The sequence below is a fragment of the Sinohyriopsis cumingii genome, chromosome 18 (assembly GCF_028554795.1).
Source record: "Sinohyriopsis cumingii isolate HCF-2022 chromosome 18, ASM2855479v2, whole genome shotgun sequence".
In the NCBI taxonomy this organism is placed as follows: Eukaryota; Metazoa; Mollusca; class Bivalvia; order Unionida; family Unionidae; genus Sinohyriopsis; species Sinohyriopsis cumingii.
In genome coordinates this window covers 31,243,598-31,259,233 of record NC_142978.1, presented here as the reverse complement: position 1 = coordinate 31,259,233, position 15,636 = coordinate 31,243,598, and the positions used below count along the sequence as shown (strand labels likewise).

At 34.1% G+C, this 15,636-nt stretch overlaps 1 protein-coding gene across 1 annotated transcript in view; it reads left to right on the top strand.

Annotated features, from left to right (window-relative positions):
- Positions 1–14,412, top strand: part of LOC149776320 (putative actin-related protein 2/3 complex subunit 2) — a 35,157-nt gene extending 20,745 nt beyond the window's left edge. The window contains exons 7-11 of the mRNA XM_089942806.1: positions 2,314–2,407; positions 3,071–3,197; positions 4,573–4,673; positions 8,403–8,503; positions 12,337–14,412. Coding sequence (XP_089798932.1) covers positions 2,314–2,407; positions 3,071–3,197; positions 4,573–4,673; positions 8,403–8,503; positions 12,337–12,361 — 448 coding nt within the window. The 3' untranslated portion in view covers positions 12,362–14,412. The remainder of the gene's footprint in view (positions 1–2,313; positions 2,408–3,070; positions 3,198–4,572; positions 4,674–8,402; positions 8,504–12,336) is intronic.
- The last annotated feature ends 1,224 nt before the right edge of the window (positions 14,413–15,636 follow it).

Sequence of the window (15,636 nt, the reverse complement as noted above, 5' to 3'; positions counted from 1 at the left end):
GTGATAAACTTCTTGATGGATTCCCATGAAATTTAATGCATACATTCACCTCATTGTCTCATTGGTTGTAAATGAAAATGGTACTGCTCAGACATCAAATATGGCCACCACATGAGCCATCTTAAAAACCTTACCACTAATCCACCTGAAAAGATGGTCATATTGACAAGGAACTTTCACTAAAAGATTTCATTATGATGTCTTGTTGGTCCTAAATAAAATGGTGATGATCTGACATACTGTATGGTTACCACAGCAGCCATCTGGAAAATCTTGTTATTGCTACTGAATGGAAAGTCATCAGCATAAGGTTTTCACCAGAAATCTTCTTATGTTTGGTCTTAATAAACATTTTGACTATATCTAATATGGCCACCACAATTGCCATCTTGAAAATTGTAGCACTAGTTCTCCTGGATGGAAAGTCATATCAACATTGGGCTTTTATTAGAAGACTTCTTGGGAGCCCCAGGAGGCCAAGTGGTCTAAGGCACTTGTTTTCACAAATCACTGACCTATGTTTACATGGGTTCAAGTCTTGACTTGGCACTTGGGTATGTGAAAAAGCTTGCATTAGCTTACCACGTTTCTGGTTTCATCATTCACCAAATATACTGGCTACCATATATACCCTATGAAGTGCTGAAAAATGGTGTTAAACCAACAAAACCTCAACCACCACAAACCAGAAAACTTCTTATGATATCTATTTATTATTCAGTCTGATATCCAGTGTGGTCACCATATCAGCCATTTTGAAAATCTTGTTATTGCTGCTTCTTCTAAATGGAAAGTCATATTGACATGGGGACTAGTAATCATATCTAGTGAGTTCTGAATAAAAATGGTGTCATTCTGAATAGAAATACAGCTGCCATGGCAACCATCTTTAAAATTATTTTGTTGCTACTACTATAGAAAGTCATATTACATGGGTTTTCACTGAAAGACTTCTTATGATGTATAGTTGGTCTTGACTGAAAATGATAATGACCTGACATCCAGTATGGCTATCGTGGCAGTCAGCCTGAAAATCTTGCAACTTCTCCAGAAGAATTGACATTTTGTTGACATGGGGGTTTTCACCAAAAGACTTCTTACAATATCTAGTTGGTCCTATGGAAAAGGGTGCCTCACAGAAATCCAGTAATGTTGGCATTATAAACTAATTCTCCTAAATGGATGGACATATTGGCATGGGGTTTTAACCAATAGCATCTTTTTGGCTTCTAATTGAAAATGGTGCTGATTTGGTTGTAACTGGCTAATTTGAAAATCTTTTAGCTCAAGAATGTCAGAGATGGTTTCAACACTCAGCATTTTTTTAAATACAATTTGTCTTTTCATGATCAACATCAGATCACTCTTTCCACAGTATTTAAGAGTTATTGGCCTTGACTTGCAGATGAATGCGATGTATGAATGAATCTTCTTAGCACACCTAGTTTCACACATTTTAATTGATTGCTATAAAATGTGGGAAATATTATGATTATCATCAGATGATGTGCATGTCAACAATCACCTTGCAGCTGCAATTTAAAAAAAAGTTATGGCCTTGTTTGTCATGCAGCAGAATGCTGTGTTTGACAAGACAAAATCTTCTGAATGAAGTTTATCTTGCAGTATTTTAATGATTTCAGTCAGTGTTGGTAAATGTTTACTGGTTATTATTTAAAAGATGCACACATTTATGAATCTTTCTGCTCCCATAAAATTTGTAAGAGTTATCGACCTTTTTGACTTACCATATGTACTTGCTTATGAAATAGTCCAGCCACAAACTGCACAGACTGGGTCTGCCAGCACAGTATGCACTGGCAGATCTGGATCTGTGCAGTTTGTTGGGAGTAATCATAGACCCTGATCTGCAGGTACATTATTCTATGGCAAATCAGGATATTTGACTCAACTTATATGTGAATATATATGCTAATAGCTGGCTACAGTGTGTAATTGTATCTTGTGAATCCAACTACTCTTGCAGGTTTTGTTGGACTGTTGTGAAATTTTAATACATAGTCTAGTGATCATGCAATGATGCATCACATTCAAGGATATTCATGTTGACTAGTCGTTGTGCTGACTATTTTCAGAAGATTTGTGCACCCTTTTTTTCTTCTTTTTTTTTATACTGTAGGCTCATTGCTGCTATCTGATAGAAACAAGAAGGTGTGGATATATTTGCTGTTTTACACGAGCAAATTGCTTACAATTCTTTTGGATAAATTTAGATAATTTACAATTTACAGAGAAGAAAAATTTTGATCTTTAAGATTTCAGTTTCACATTTAATTTTTGCCCATATTTTAGGTACGTGGATGCGCAAAAGGATAGAGTAACAGTAATATTCAGTACAATATTCAAGGACGATGATGACATAGTAATTGGCAAAGTGTTCATGCAGGTTTGTATAGGAGTTTGTGCATATTGTACATTTCTGTATAGCTATGCATTATATAACAATCATAACAGTTTTGTCTCTTGTTCAGTCTGATGTGAAACTTTTCTTCTCTTAAATGAAATTTTTCAAATAGTTGTATAGATTTCATTTTGAAAACAACTGAGATTCTTGTTTTTCACATGGCAGAAATCACTGATTTTATTAATTAAAACCACAATATATTGTCAGAGAGTGCAGTGACATTGAATTAATATAAAGAAATCACACTTTTGTATAACATTGCATCATAATGTCATGACAGTATTTAAACCTATCATGGGTTAAAAGGCAAATCAGCCTGTGGTTGGATTTCTTGACTAATCTTGTATTTGGTTATTGTGCGTATTGTGGAATGTTGAGCAATATCAGGCCCACATTGGACTCTTGTCTTAATTTTAAATTAAAGGTGGTTTGGGTTGCCTGATTGGCTGGTTTGGGATGACATTAAAATTCCAATTATTCGATATTGTAGTTAGATATCTGCATTTTATCACAGGTATTTAAAGACTTTTTTCCTACATTATTCTGTTGTTTTCATGTCAGAATAGTAATCAGTACTCTCTATCAGGTGAATCTGGTCAATTTTTACAAAATATTTTTAAAGCTGAATAATGGATTTAATTTCAGGAGTTTAAAGAAGGCAGGAGAAAGTACCAGCAGGCCCCTCAAGTTTTATTCAGTCACAAAGATCCACCCCAGGAACTTCAGAATACAGATGCCAGGGTGGGGGATAACATTGGATACATCACATTTGGTAAGAAAGGGATAGGCATTGTTCTTGATGGGGTTTGACTATGTTACTTTAATGCTTGTGTAAAGTGCTGAATAGGTTGGTTTAAATATCTTTGATTGTTGACAAGTGAAGTTTACTCTAGAATGCTTTCAAATCAAGAATGTCATCTAGTGAACTTTAGTGTAACATGCTGAGTCCTGAAATGCTAGTTGATATATGGTACTGAGTAGTGGAAGTTTAATGTAACTTGTAGTTTGATATGGACTGCAGATTTATGAAATTTAACGAACATGCTCTTTAATATAGAGTGCTTATAAATGATGTTTAATGTAATATCTGGTGAATACTGAATGTAAATTAATGTAGTTTTATTATTTTGTGTTTGTATTTCTTGTATTTCATGGTATTTTATTGGCTTCAGTGGCCTAAGTGGTTAGAGTGTCCACCTCAGATGCAGGAGGTCAAGGGTTGAAACCCTGGCTGAGTCATGCCATAGACTTATAAAAATGGTACAAGCAGCTCAACATTAAGGGATAAGTGTCATGACTGGTCAGCCTGGTGTCAGGATAATGTGACTAGGTGGAACCTCATGCTACATGTCAGCTGCATTGATACCCCAGTACTAGACTTCACTATAAACTGCCACACTACAGACAGACATAGCGATATGACTAAAAAGGTGTAAAGCTACATTAAAAATCCAAATTACACACACACATTTTTGGCTGTAGAATGCCAAGGAAATAGGAACTTACCCAGGCACACATTGAGGCAGCCAATTTAGTCTATGCAGGTATGGAACCTGTTACCATTAGATTACAACTCTGATGCCCTAGCAGCTGAGATACTGTTATTTCATTGTAAAGTGCTTATGAGTTGAGCACAGTGCATCATATGTATAATTTGATTATCACAATTATATTCAACGTCTTAAAAAATACTCTCTGTCTTTGTTTCTCTAGATGATTTTAGTTACTAGTTGTGTGATTGGTTGGATAAGTCAGAGAACCTAGCATTCTCTTATAATTTTCCAAATTAAAATATATATTATTGCTATTTTAATCAATCTAACTGAACTGAAATCTTTCAGGAAAGCAAAATATTCGATAAATAGGATGTACAACCCAATGCCAACAACATGGCTTGTAATAAATTTGCTGGTAAATAACTTTACTTTATGGATATAATAAGTTTAAATATTACAAATATGTGAAAAGGATATTATCCACAAAAATATACAGGCAATATTTCTGATTACAATCTATTGTTACCCAATTATGATGAATCAGTTCCTTATGCTGTTATTGTTATTGTTTCTTTGCCTAGAAACAAGTAGAGATACTCTTGAAGTTTGAAAGCCTACCTTCAGTATATAAGCATTCTTTCTTCTTTGCAGTGCTGTTTCCTAGACATACCAGTGCCAGTGCTCGAGACAACACTATCAACTTGATCCACACATTGAGGGATTATCTACACTATCACATCAAGTGTTCCAAGGTCAGTCAGTGACAAGACAAGTCTTCTTTCTTACCATCTGGACAGAGTTATCCCTAGCTTTTGTCATGGATAGATTCATGTATCAGACCCTAAGAATTAAGTTCACATGATTCCCATGTATTGTTGTTCTCTTGACATCATAGATGCAATATTGAAATGTTCAAATTATCACTGACTTGTCGTCTTTCAGATTTATTCTGCCAAGTTTTAATGCATGTGAAAGGTGAAATAAAAAATGTGTTCAGGGTAAGGAAATGTAACTTTGGTAAGAAAAATTGTATGAAATAGATCTTTGGTAATGAATACCATTGTTGGAGATGGTTTTTGTTGGAAGAGTTATGAAGATGGATTTTGTTGGAATAGTTATGAAGACCATTGTTAGAGATGGCTCTTTTCAGAATAGTTATGAAGACCATTGTTAGAGATGGCTCTTTTCTGAATAGTTATGAAGACCATTGTTAGCTATGGCTTTTGTCAGAATAGTTATGAAGACCATTGTTAGAGATGGCTGTATTCTGAATAGTTATGAAGACTATTGTTAGATCCGGCTTTTGTCAGAACAGAGAGAAAATGAGAGAGAGAGAGAGCGATATTGAGTAAAAAGTAGTCTCCATTCGTATGGTACAGTAATTAAAATTTAGAAAAATTGACAGTACATTTCTTATTTGTTCTGACTTTTGCTTTACTGAATACCCAATATTAATAAAAGCAGACCATGTCAAGTAAAACATGTCAAAGGGGAGAAGGACTCAAGAAAATATTAACTGTAAAAGATAAGTTTACAAGCCTTTATATGCAAGGAAATCTATTATACATACAATTTTAACAGGCTTGGTTAAATTGAAATTTCTGAAAGATTTGCCTGTTTTTCTTTGAATTAAATTTATGGATTGCTCTGGCATGGTCAGAGTTGTTTTCTTTCTTATTATTATTTTCTTTGAATTTATTGTCATCAAAACTCATACTGTGATCATTAACAGTTATGTAGTCATTTGTTTGAAAAGGGGTCTTAGTAAGATTTCCTCAGTTTGGAAAATATTTCCACTTCTTTGTCTTCATGTACTTTTTATGTACTGGGTTGGACTCTTAATACCTTCTTGAATGAAGAAAAAGGCTTGAAAAAACATGTAATTTTTTCCTTCTAGGAACATATATTTTTAGCTCTGCTGGTCATAGATCACAGTGACAATCTTAAAAATCTTGCTGTCTCCCAGAATGGATGATCATTATGAAATATGATTTTCACCAAAAAGAATCTAATAATGTTTTTTGCTTTGTCAGAATTGAAAATTGTGCCACTTTGTAATTCTTTATGTGTACTAAGGCTGCTAATTTGAAATTCTTGTTATTGCTGAAGATTATTAGAGAGATGTTCCTGGAAATTATTTTTGCCTAGTAGAGCATCAGCCCCTTCAAGGGTCTCTTGTTTTGAATGCTATTTAGATACTACTTAGGAAACCCTTTTGGCAGGATACATCCTTATCACAAAAGTGGGTTACTATGAGCAATATTTCATGTTTTGAATGCTATTTAGATTAGATACTGTCTACTTAGGAAATCCTTTTGGCAAGATACATCCATGTCACAAAAGTGGATTAGTGTGAGCAATATTTCATGTTTTGAATGCTATTTAGATACTGTCTACTTAGGAGAATGAAACTCTTTTAGCAGGATACATCCTTGTCACAAAAGTGGTTTACTACAAGTAATGTTTCATGTTTCACTCATTTTGCATAAATTATTTGTTTGAAGATTCCTTATCAGATCCTGTTCAAACTGGGATCATGAAATGTGATTGCAGGTGTCTATGTTTGTAGCCTTGCTTTACTTTTTTGTGGTTTTGTAAATAAAAAATATTGTTGTTGGTATATAAATGTATAGATTTGCCCTTTCAAAATTTGCATATTTTGTAGGCATTTCAAATCATGGTTTAACCTCTGCAAAGATAACAAATGCAAAAGAAGAAAACTTTTTCAGCAGAAAATGCAGTCGCTTCAGTTGTTAAAACAATACTGTCACCTGCATGAGCACAAATAAAACACCTGTCAAGGCTAGTTTCTAAATGCTCAACATCAAAGGGAGGTGATGCTGTCAAGTAAAGTATATGTATGATCTCTTACTTGAAACACTGTCCATAAAGTTTTACCATTTATGAAAGCAGAGCATTACCACAAAAAGTGATAAAATTAAACTTAGATCCTGTCAGTTATTATTATCATTCCACTTGTAAACCAAACATGTGACCAGATGCCCCTTGCTCCATGCAGTTAGCAGGCAGTGTCAATATTTGATGTATTAAGGGCATCAGTGTGAGGATGCTAACTAAATCAAAAGAAAATCACTCACTTGTTTGAGCCTGCCTCATGTACAAACATTTCAGCTTCTAGATGTGACAATAAATAAAAATTACATGAACCAAGAAAATTTCAAATCTTACTTCCACTACCTGAATGTTAAACAGGTCCAGAGGTCTCGCTAGGATTTTAAAACTAGGAGTCCATGACTCCTATTTTGGAAAAAACAGGAGTCCCACCAGCAAAAGTTGCAGTCCCCTACCAGAAGCATATTGGGCATACCTAAAGTGGCTAAATTTCCAGATGATTAGAACCAGTGGTTGCCAATGAGTTTAATTTTCTAACTTCTTAACACCACTGACATATAACTCTTCGTTGTCCATTGAAGTGAGAGTGAATCATGTCAGGCCAAGGAAACGTCTTACTCCATGCTCTAAGCTAAGCATAACACATGGTGTTCCATGTGAAATATCAATTCTAGCAACTTCTAGCACGCTGTTGAATATTATTACAATCTTTGTCAATTTGCCCTTTAACCCCAAACTACTTATCCAGTTTGCAAACAGCATTTTGTCTAACTCTCAACATGTCTTGATTTCGAGGTCACATGCACTGCTTATTTGGCTACACTTGTTGTTGTTGTAGGGTTTAACCTCATTTTTCAGCACATGGTAGGCTATACATGGCAGCCAGTATTAATGGTGGAGGAAGAACCTGGTAAAATCCCAGAAAGAACCACCGACCTATGAGAAACTACTGGCATGCTTTCTCACGTACCCACATTGGCCAAATCGGAGACTCAAACTCACGCAGCATCTCCATATTAAAAAACAGATATCTATAATACTACTCTTCCAATAATTATGCTTAGATGATCCATTGTTATTACTAATGCACTCTTACCATAAAACAGGTTGTTATGACCTTTATTTGTTTATTTTAGTAAGTTGAATTTTGTGTTTTATGTTCATCTGTTGGATTCTGCTCCTGTTAGAATCATGCTGCTTGATAATAGTATGTATCTCTGAGTACCTGCCCCATACAACCTAAACAGATCACTGTGACCTTTCTATGCTTTGATATAGAAACATGCTGTCTTTTTATAGTATCCCTACTTTGATATAGAAGAAAATTCTGTCCAATTATACTATTCTTGAGCTGTGCTATATAATTCTTTCTCATTATAATATCCCTGCTTTGATATAGAAAATAATTCTCATTATAATATCCCTGCTCTGATATATAAATAATCATTATATTTTGTTTTATGACTTTTATGCTCTTTCACATGGGTCACTTGTCAAAGGTCAAGGTCACTTGAGTCTGACTATATTTCCACATGATAAAACAATGTTTTTGATGGAGTCGATTAAAAGCTTTGTTGAGGTCAGCTGTGTACTTAGTGATTACATTATTGTTCTTGATTTTCCTGCAGGCCTACATACATTCAAGAATGAGGGCTAAAACATCAGATTTCCTGAAGGTCCTAAACAGAGCAAGACCTGAGCAGAAGGACAAAGAAAAGAAAACAATAACGTAAGGAATTCCATTGTATTCGCGGTTGCCCACATTCCTTTAAATTTGTATTCCCATTCATGACAGTAGCAGAGGCATATAGTGTTACCCTTTTCTGTCTTCATCTGCTACACCTTTATTAGGTCAGTTTTCTGGTACTATGGATGGGTCTCTGTATTCCATGAACACATTTTTGGTTCAAGTATGGCTAGACAATAGAACCTAAATTTACTTTAATATCAAAATCAACCAGATGTATAAAAACATATTGTTTCATAATTGGCCAGTTCCAACCTGATTGATACAAGGCAATTTAAGCCTTGAAAATTGTTCAGATTTCAGAATTGTATGTATTGGTTGAGCATTGTAAGATTTTTATTTGGTCCAGTTGATCCATCTATAATTCCTACTGTCTGTCCAGAAAAAATCTTTTTAGCATGATTAAATTAAAAAAATCCAACTTTGACAAATGGAATTTTTACAAGCATGTATGAAATGTAGATGTCATAATTAAATTTGAGCGTCACTGCAATCAATTTTAGCTCAACTGGTCATAGACAAGTTTGTTATTGCTTCATCTACATTTTTTGGAGGACTGCAGTAAAACATATTCCTCACATGGTCTAGTTTTGGTCTTAACTGAAGATGGTTTCTCTTGTCAAACCTCTAATATGGCTGGCTCTGTGGCCATCTTGAGAATCTTATTACTATTCTTTCTGAATAGATGGTCATATCAACATGGGATTTTCACTAAATGACTTAAAAGGTTGGTCCTAAAAGTGTAAGTGTTAATAATGATGCTTTTGTGCCTTTTTATGTGCAGGTTTTCTGTGTACTATAGAAAACTCATGTATATTACTGTATAGCTTCCGCTGTTGTCAGATATGTAAGTTTTCTATACATGGTTGACTTGTTTAGCATCCAGCTTATACATATATTTGCTATAGGCAATGTTTCAGTGATTTTACCTGTATAGGCAGCCAATTATTGGCCTTCCTACAGGTATCATACTACTAGAAATAATTATTTGGCATCCAGTTGGTAAATGTATTTATTATAAGTAACACTTCAGTGATTTTATTTGTTGAGTCAGTAAAAAATTAGCCCTTTTTCAGGTAACTTATTACTAGAATGGATTATTTAGCATCCACTTAGTAATTATTAAAAGTGACAATCTTAATCTTTACCTGTAGAGGTAATGTGCCCCATGTTACGGGTATTTTTGATTTTGTGTAACTATGCATGGAGACTCCAGGTTCATAAGGCAGGACACATGCTGCACTATGAATAGATGTTGTCTGTTCTGTTTTGTCTTGCAAGAGCAGTCTGACAACCATTCTACATGTGTAGTTTCTGCTGGTTATCATTCCTTGACTTGCATATTAATGGACAAAAGTCCATGGACAGCAGTTCTGTGAGACCTAATGGGAAGGCTCAGAAAGCATACCTTGAGGGACAAAACATCATCAGTTTGTATGCAAGGGTTCAAAACCTTATCATTAACTTGCGAGTGAGATGGAGAGCAATAACAGCTACAGTTGCATTCTCGCATATCAGAATTATGGACCTGCTATGTGGGTCAATATCTAGTACCCCATTTCAACCTCATTCATGACCAGGCTTGGCCATATAACTGATTGCAATGGGCCACAACCACAGTCAATCATACAGCACCAGCCACCAGACAAATGAACTTGTCTAGTTCCTTGACTTGCATCCTCAGCAACCATAAAGTACAGAGTAGCTCAACTAATTGTGGTAATTGAACATCATCAGCAATATACCTATCTACAGTATTTTTCAGTAAGGCTGAATACCTTGTTTATTGTTATGGAAGTATATGCTAGTTTCAGGACATTTCAGAAATCTGTTTATCATCATATTTGCAATTACCGACAGCAGTGACATTTGAGATGTACTCCTTGTTAACATTGGGAATAATGTGTACATGCACAGTATTCAGCAGAAGCTAAGCTCAGAGTGACTGGTTTACCCTTTTTTGAAGTCTGCCGCTAATTAAATGAATGAGGTTTATGTTCAGTTTACTTGCTGTTTTTACAAGACACTATTAGTGATTCATTTGAATGATTATGGCAGTTGATTGGCAGTAAACTTTAATTTGTGGACAAATTTGCCAAGATATGCCAAAATCAGTGACAAACACTTTTGAAACTGTGACATCCTTATCGGTGCTTATACTAGGTTGACACAGTAAAATAGCTGCATGGCAGAAAATGAGTTGGGATTTTAATTTATAGTTATAAAGTCAGTCCCACTCATATCACATGAAAGTGCAAATACTGTATTTACCCATGTACATATCCATACTCAATTGCAATATCAGTGTACATCATCCTTTTATTTAATGACAACTGTAAATAAGTCATAGGTGGCTGGAATAAGTTGCATTTTTATAATTATAGGTTACTGCATTTGTATTGGAAAATATGAACTCCTTTTTTTGGATGGAATACTGCACAACCTTGGGACTGCAGTATATCCATCTGACAAAACGAGTTCATATTTTCCCATACAAATGCAATAACCTTTTTGTTATAGGCTCATTTTCTTATTCTGCCAAAGGCTTAATTACATAAACAAAATACACTACAAGAAACAACGTAAATGAATGTATGCCGTATTCCAAACTAAATACAGAAGCGCAGATTCATCATTACACAACAACAACATTATTAATGTGCACATAACTCCGCCCAGATAAATTTGAACTTGTCACACACTAGACACGAGACATAAGTTTTGAAAGAAAATGGCGTTTTTGTCTACTTAAAATTGAAATTTGGAGTCATATTGTGTATGAATGTGCATTGCAACAAGTTTTCCATTTGATCTGGAATGAAAATTTTTTGATAATTTTGTCGATTCTACGAAATTTCATGATTATGGACTGGATTCATCTGTGCAAGTTGTACATGAAATACATCGGATTGAAGCAGTGCGGGAGAAGCGTGTTCACATCTGCAAGTGTGTTTGTTCTGTCATTGACTATTTAAAATCATAATGTGGGAAAAATATGAAGTGGTTCAGTTGCAATTATCAAAAAGACACTATTGAATTTAATGTTTATTTCATTTTGAGTGCAGTAAGGAGGATGTAATTGCACTTGGAATATAATGGAAATTACAGTTCAATTTTAAAATGTGTAATCAACGTATGACATGGCTCATGTAATTCGGATTTGCAGAACTAAGAAAGTACATTTTGAGGAAATTCTGAATGTAAATCTGATTTTTTGCCATTTTTATTACGAGCTAAAGGAGACAGTTTATGCCTTTATGACTTGCATGTTATTTGTAGGTACCAAGCAATTTTATGAAATCTGGCATCTATCGCCAAAATCCGAAACATTGTATCAAAAATGTTAATGCGGAATGTGGCAAAGCAGCATTATGTGGCAGTCCACGAAACATCTGCTTCAGTTCATTCAGAAACAAATTTAATCAACCAAAACGTAAAGCATCTGCTACATGAGAGTACATGATTTGTTTACATAGTAGTTCCTAATACACTATTGAGCACACATGCCCTGCATGTGAGTACAATATGAAGGTGTACAATATTGTAAAATACTGAACGATTCTGACAATGTAAAGTTAACAGAAAAAATAAATGAGCATATAATAATGGTTGGGAAGTCATGGGTTTTATTATTTGGGAATATAGGTTGAATAAGTGAAGTTCATATGCTTTCTGGTGGTAGAATTCTTTACATCCTGGAGAAAAAATCTTGCATATAATACTTCCGGACAATGGAAGTTCTTCATTATGCTGTGTTCACAAGTCTTCTCATTGAAATTATCTAATTTATTTGTTTTGTTTTTTTTCTTTTTCAGTGGAAAGACATTCAGACAAACATAAGAAGCTGCAACAGGCATTGACTTATATTTGGTGAGGGTATCAAAGATTATCCGTTTTCTCATCTGGAAAATTTTAAAAACTTTTTTGCAGGTGGAAGAGATCCTATGCAAATTGCTAGAATTATGTCAAATCTGTGCTTCATCAGTGAAGGAGATCCCTTGCAAAATTCTTAAAGAGGAAGGCCATATTTAAAAAAAGACTGTATCACACTGTAGCTTGCATTTCAAGTTACAGCTTACATGATTTGTTGAAAAGTTGACTGACTAGATCAGACTGCTCACTGTTATAGATCAGTCTTGTTAATCTAATAAATTAATGCAGCATTTAAATGTAGGTTGGAGTGAAAGGCACTTAATTGAATCATCTAAAGCTGACGAAGGTAATCCATACTGTAAATGTATGTTGACCAGTCCACTTAAAACCTCTTGGGGAGGGAGAGGGTTTGCCTGTGGAAAAAGTGCCTTCCAACAACTGATTACATTTATTCCTAGAACAGTCCTGACTGTGCACTTTGAACTATTTTTATTTCCATTGACATTGATAAAGTTGTTGACACTTGGCTTGCATGAAAGTACTAATACTGTACTGATCCATGTACATATCCATAACCAATTGCAAACACTGTACACCCAGATATTCTATCACATCATGTACTGGCAAATAAGGATAAATGCCATTGCCTTGAAATCATTGAGAAAAAACCCATCTGCCTCTACATCATTATATGCTGACAGATCTTAGTTTATGCTAGTTGCCCAAAAGCATTCATAGAACAAATAGTATAGACCTTGATCTCCCATCATATTACATGACAGCAGATCGGGGTTTACAACATTTACTGTGAAATTCTTATCTAATATGAGCAAATAATGGTTTGGTCGTTTCTGTTGACGGCATTGGATCAGCTACTGTTATATGTCCTTGGGCAAGGCATTTTATTCCAGTTCCATGTTATGCAATATGACCTTCAAACTTTCACTGTGCCATAAAACAGCAGTACGCATATTACCAGCTCTGTACTCTGAACTCGTACATAACAATTTTCACAGTTTAGCTGAACATTTAATTGGTAATAAATTGTGTGTGTCTTGTATTTATAGCAAAGACATTTCTCATTATATAAATAAATTCATGGTTTGTTGTTAAGGAAGATTTGCAGTAATTGTTGGTGGTCAGATTTAACTAAAATTGACATTTTTTTTCAAACTTTCTATGGCTTTGTTTGCTAACATTATTGAAGTGGAACCACTAAATTCATGGTTGAAGTGGTATTGTAAGGTGTCTTTATCTGGAATGAATTACTGGTGTAAGACTTTTCTCTCCCAAGATGAAACCATATGTTTCCTTTGTGTGTTACACTTTTGTCTTTCTCTCTTCCTCTTAGTGTCTAGATCACCTAGCATTTATGACAGCACAAAGTAATACTTTGCTACATCCAAGATATAACTTACATTAGGCAAACGTCAGTTTATGGAGTTTGAAACATTTTGATACATTTCTGGATCTGAGACTGAAATCTTGGATTTGAAATCTGAAACCTTCAGTTGTAAGAAGATTGAAGCTAGATTCATACGTAAATTTCTCAGACAGTTGTCAGCCATTATTAACTTTTTCCCCCCAATTTCTGCTGCATTCAGAAACATTTGATTGCCATTTGTCCATTGTGGAAGTCGCTAGGGCTGACATTGATTTAGGATAGATGAATTAAAAGCTGTGAACTGAATATGCTCAAACAAAAATATGCTTTTCTTTTATCTTCAGTTCTTTCTTTGCATTTTCCTTTTTTTTACAACGGGATTATCTCCGAGGAATGAGTTGGCTGAATCAGTTCATCCATGCAATAAGGGCCCCACATTAAATGTCTCTAACAGGATAGTGTAATACAGATGTATATGTACTGATATTAACTATAAATAATAAATAGTAATGAATTATTGTGATGTAAATGAACATAATCATTAAAAATAGATTTGGTGACTGATTTAAATATTGCTAATATTCAACTATACTTGTAATAATTTTCAATAATAATAAAGTGTAATCTTTGACAACATGCTGTTTTTTATTTGTCTCATAATATTCTTAATAATATGTACAGCAAAGTGAGATGTAAGTATTATTTTTTAAGGTTTTTGTATATACCCACCATATTGTGGAGTATATTCTATGGTCCATCTTTCCATCCAGACTTACTTCATTTCTGTGCATTAACTTGAGGTTTCCAGCATAGACTGAATTATATTGTCTTAAAGCAAGTAACAGAAAAGAGTGAGAAGCAACAAGCCTTGAACAATTCCACAAATAATTTATTTCCTCAGAATACAAAGTGGGAATGTTAAAAACAATAGAACTTAACAGTATTGCAAATTAAATTCCAAATAATCATAGAATTACAGACACAAGTCCTAATGATTAAAGTTTGGAATAAACTTTAGTGGAAATTCAAATTAAATTCAACACTGGAAGTGTTGATGTGCCTGGAGTCAGCCCTTGTAGTGGTGATGTGCCACCAGTCTTTTGTTAGATTACAATAATACAATCCAAGAGTATATCCTTATTTAAAATTTCACTATAAATTCAAGTCTTTTGTTTCCAAGAGTGTTATTTTTTATGGGCACTTTGTGTTTCTAGTGAATAAATAGTTTGAATAGATAAAATTCTGACCCACAAGGTCTTGAAACACGAATGAATGATTTCTAGAAGAAAAAAACATATAGTCCTCTTCTTGACCTCTGTCATAATTATCATCTTCTAGTTAAAACTATTACATAATGGAAATTAACCTTCTAGAAGGTTTTTAATGTTTACAAAATAAAATCTTTGTATTAATTAGAATATAAAATGTATTGAACAGAATGTCCTTGACTTGGGCTAAGATAATAATCTTAATAATTAACCCATACTGACAGGAAACTATTTGCTGTGTATTAGTGTTTTACATATTTAAAAAAATGATTCAGGTCAAGTAGGTAATGAACTTTTGGAAAATGTCCAGTCCAACATACTATTGTCCATAGCATAAAATAAAGTGAAAGAAAAAATAAATAAAAAAAACTAACAAACAATGTAAATTAAATATACATTACATCTGTTACAAGACTTTTAAAGTAGCTTGCATTTGTTTTGAGGGGAAAAAAATATTGATTTTGCACTCCAAAGCCCAAATCTCAAAGACTGAATAAAGGAATATTTGAACAATACTGTGTAAATGGCTTGCATTTAAATCAAGAAAATGCCTATTGATTTGGGGTAAAAGTATCAAGTATCAGACCTGC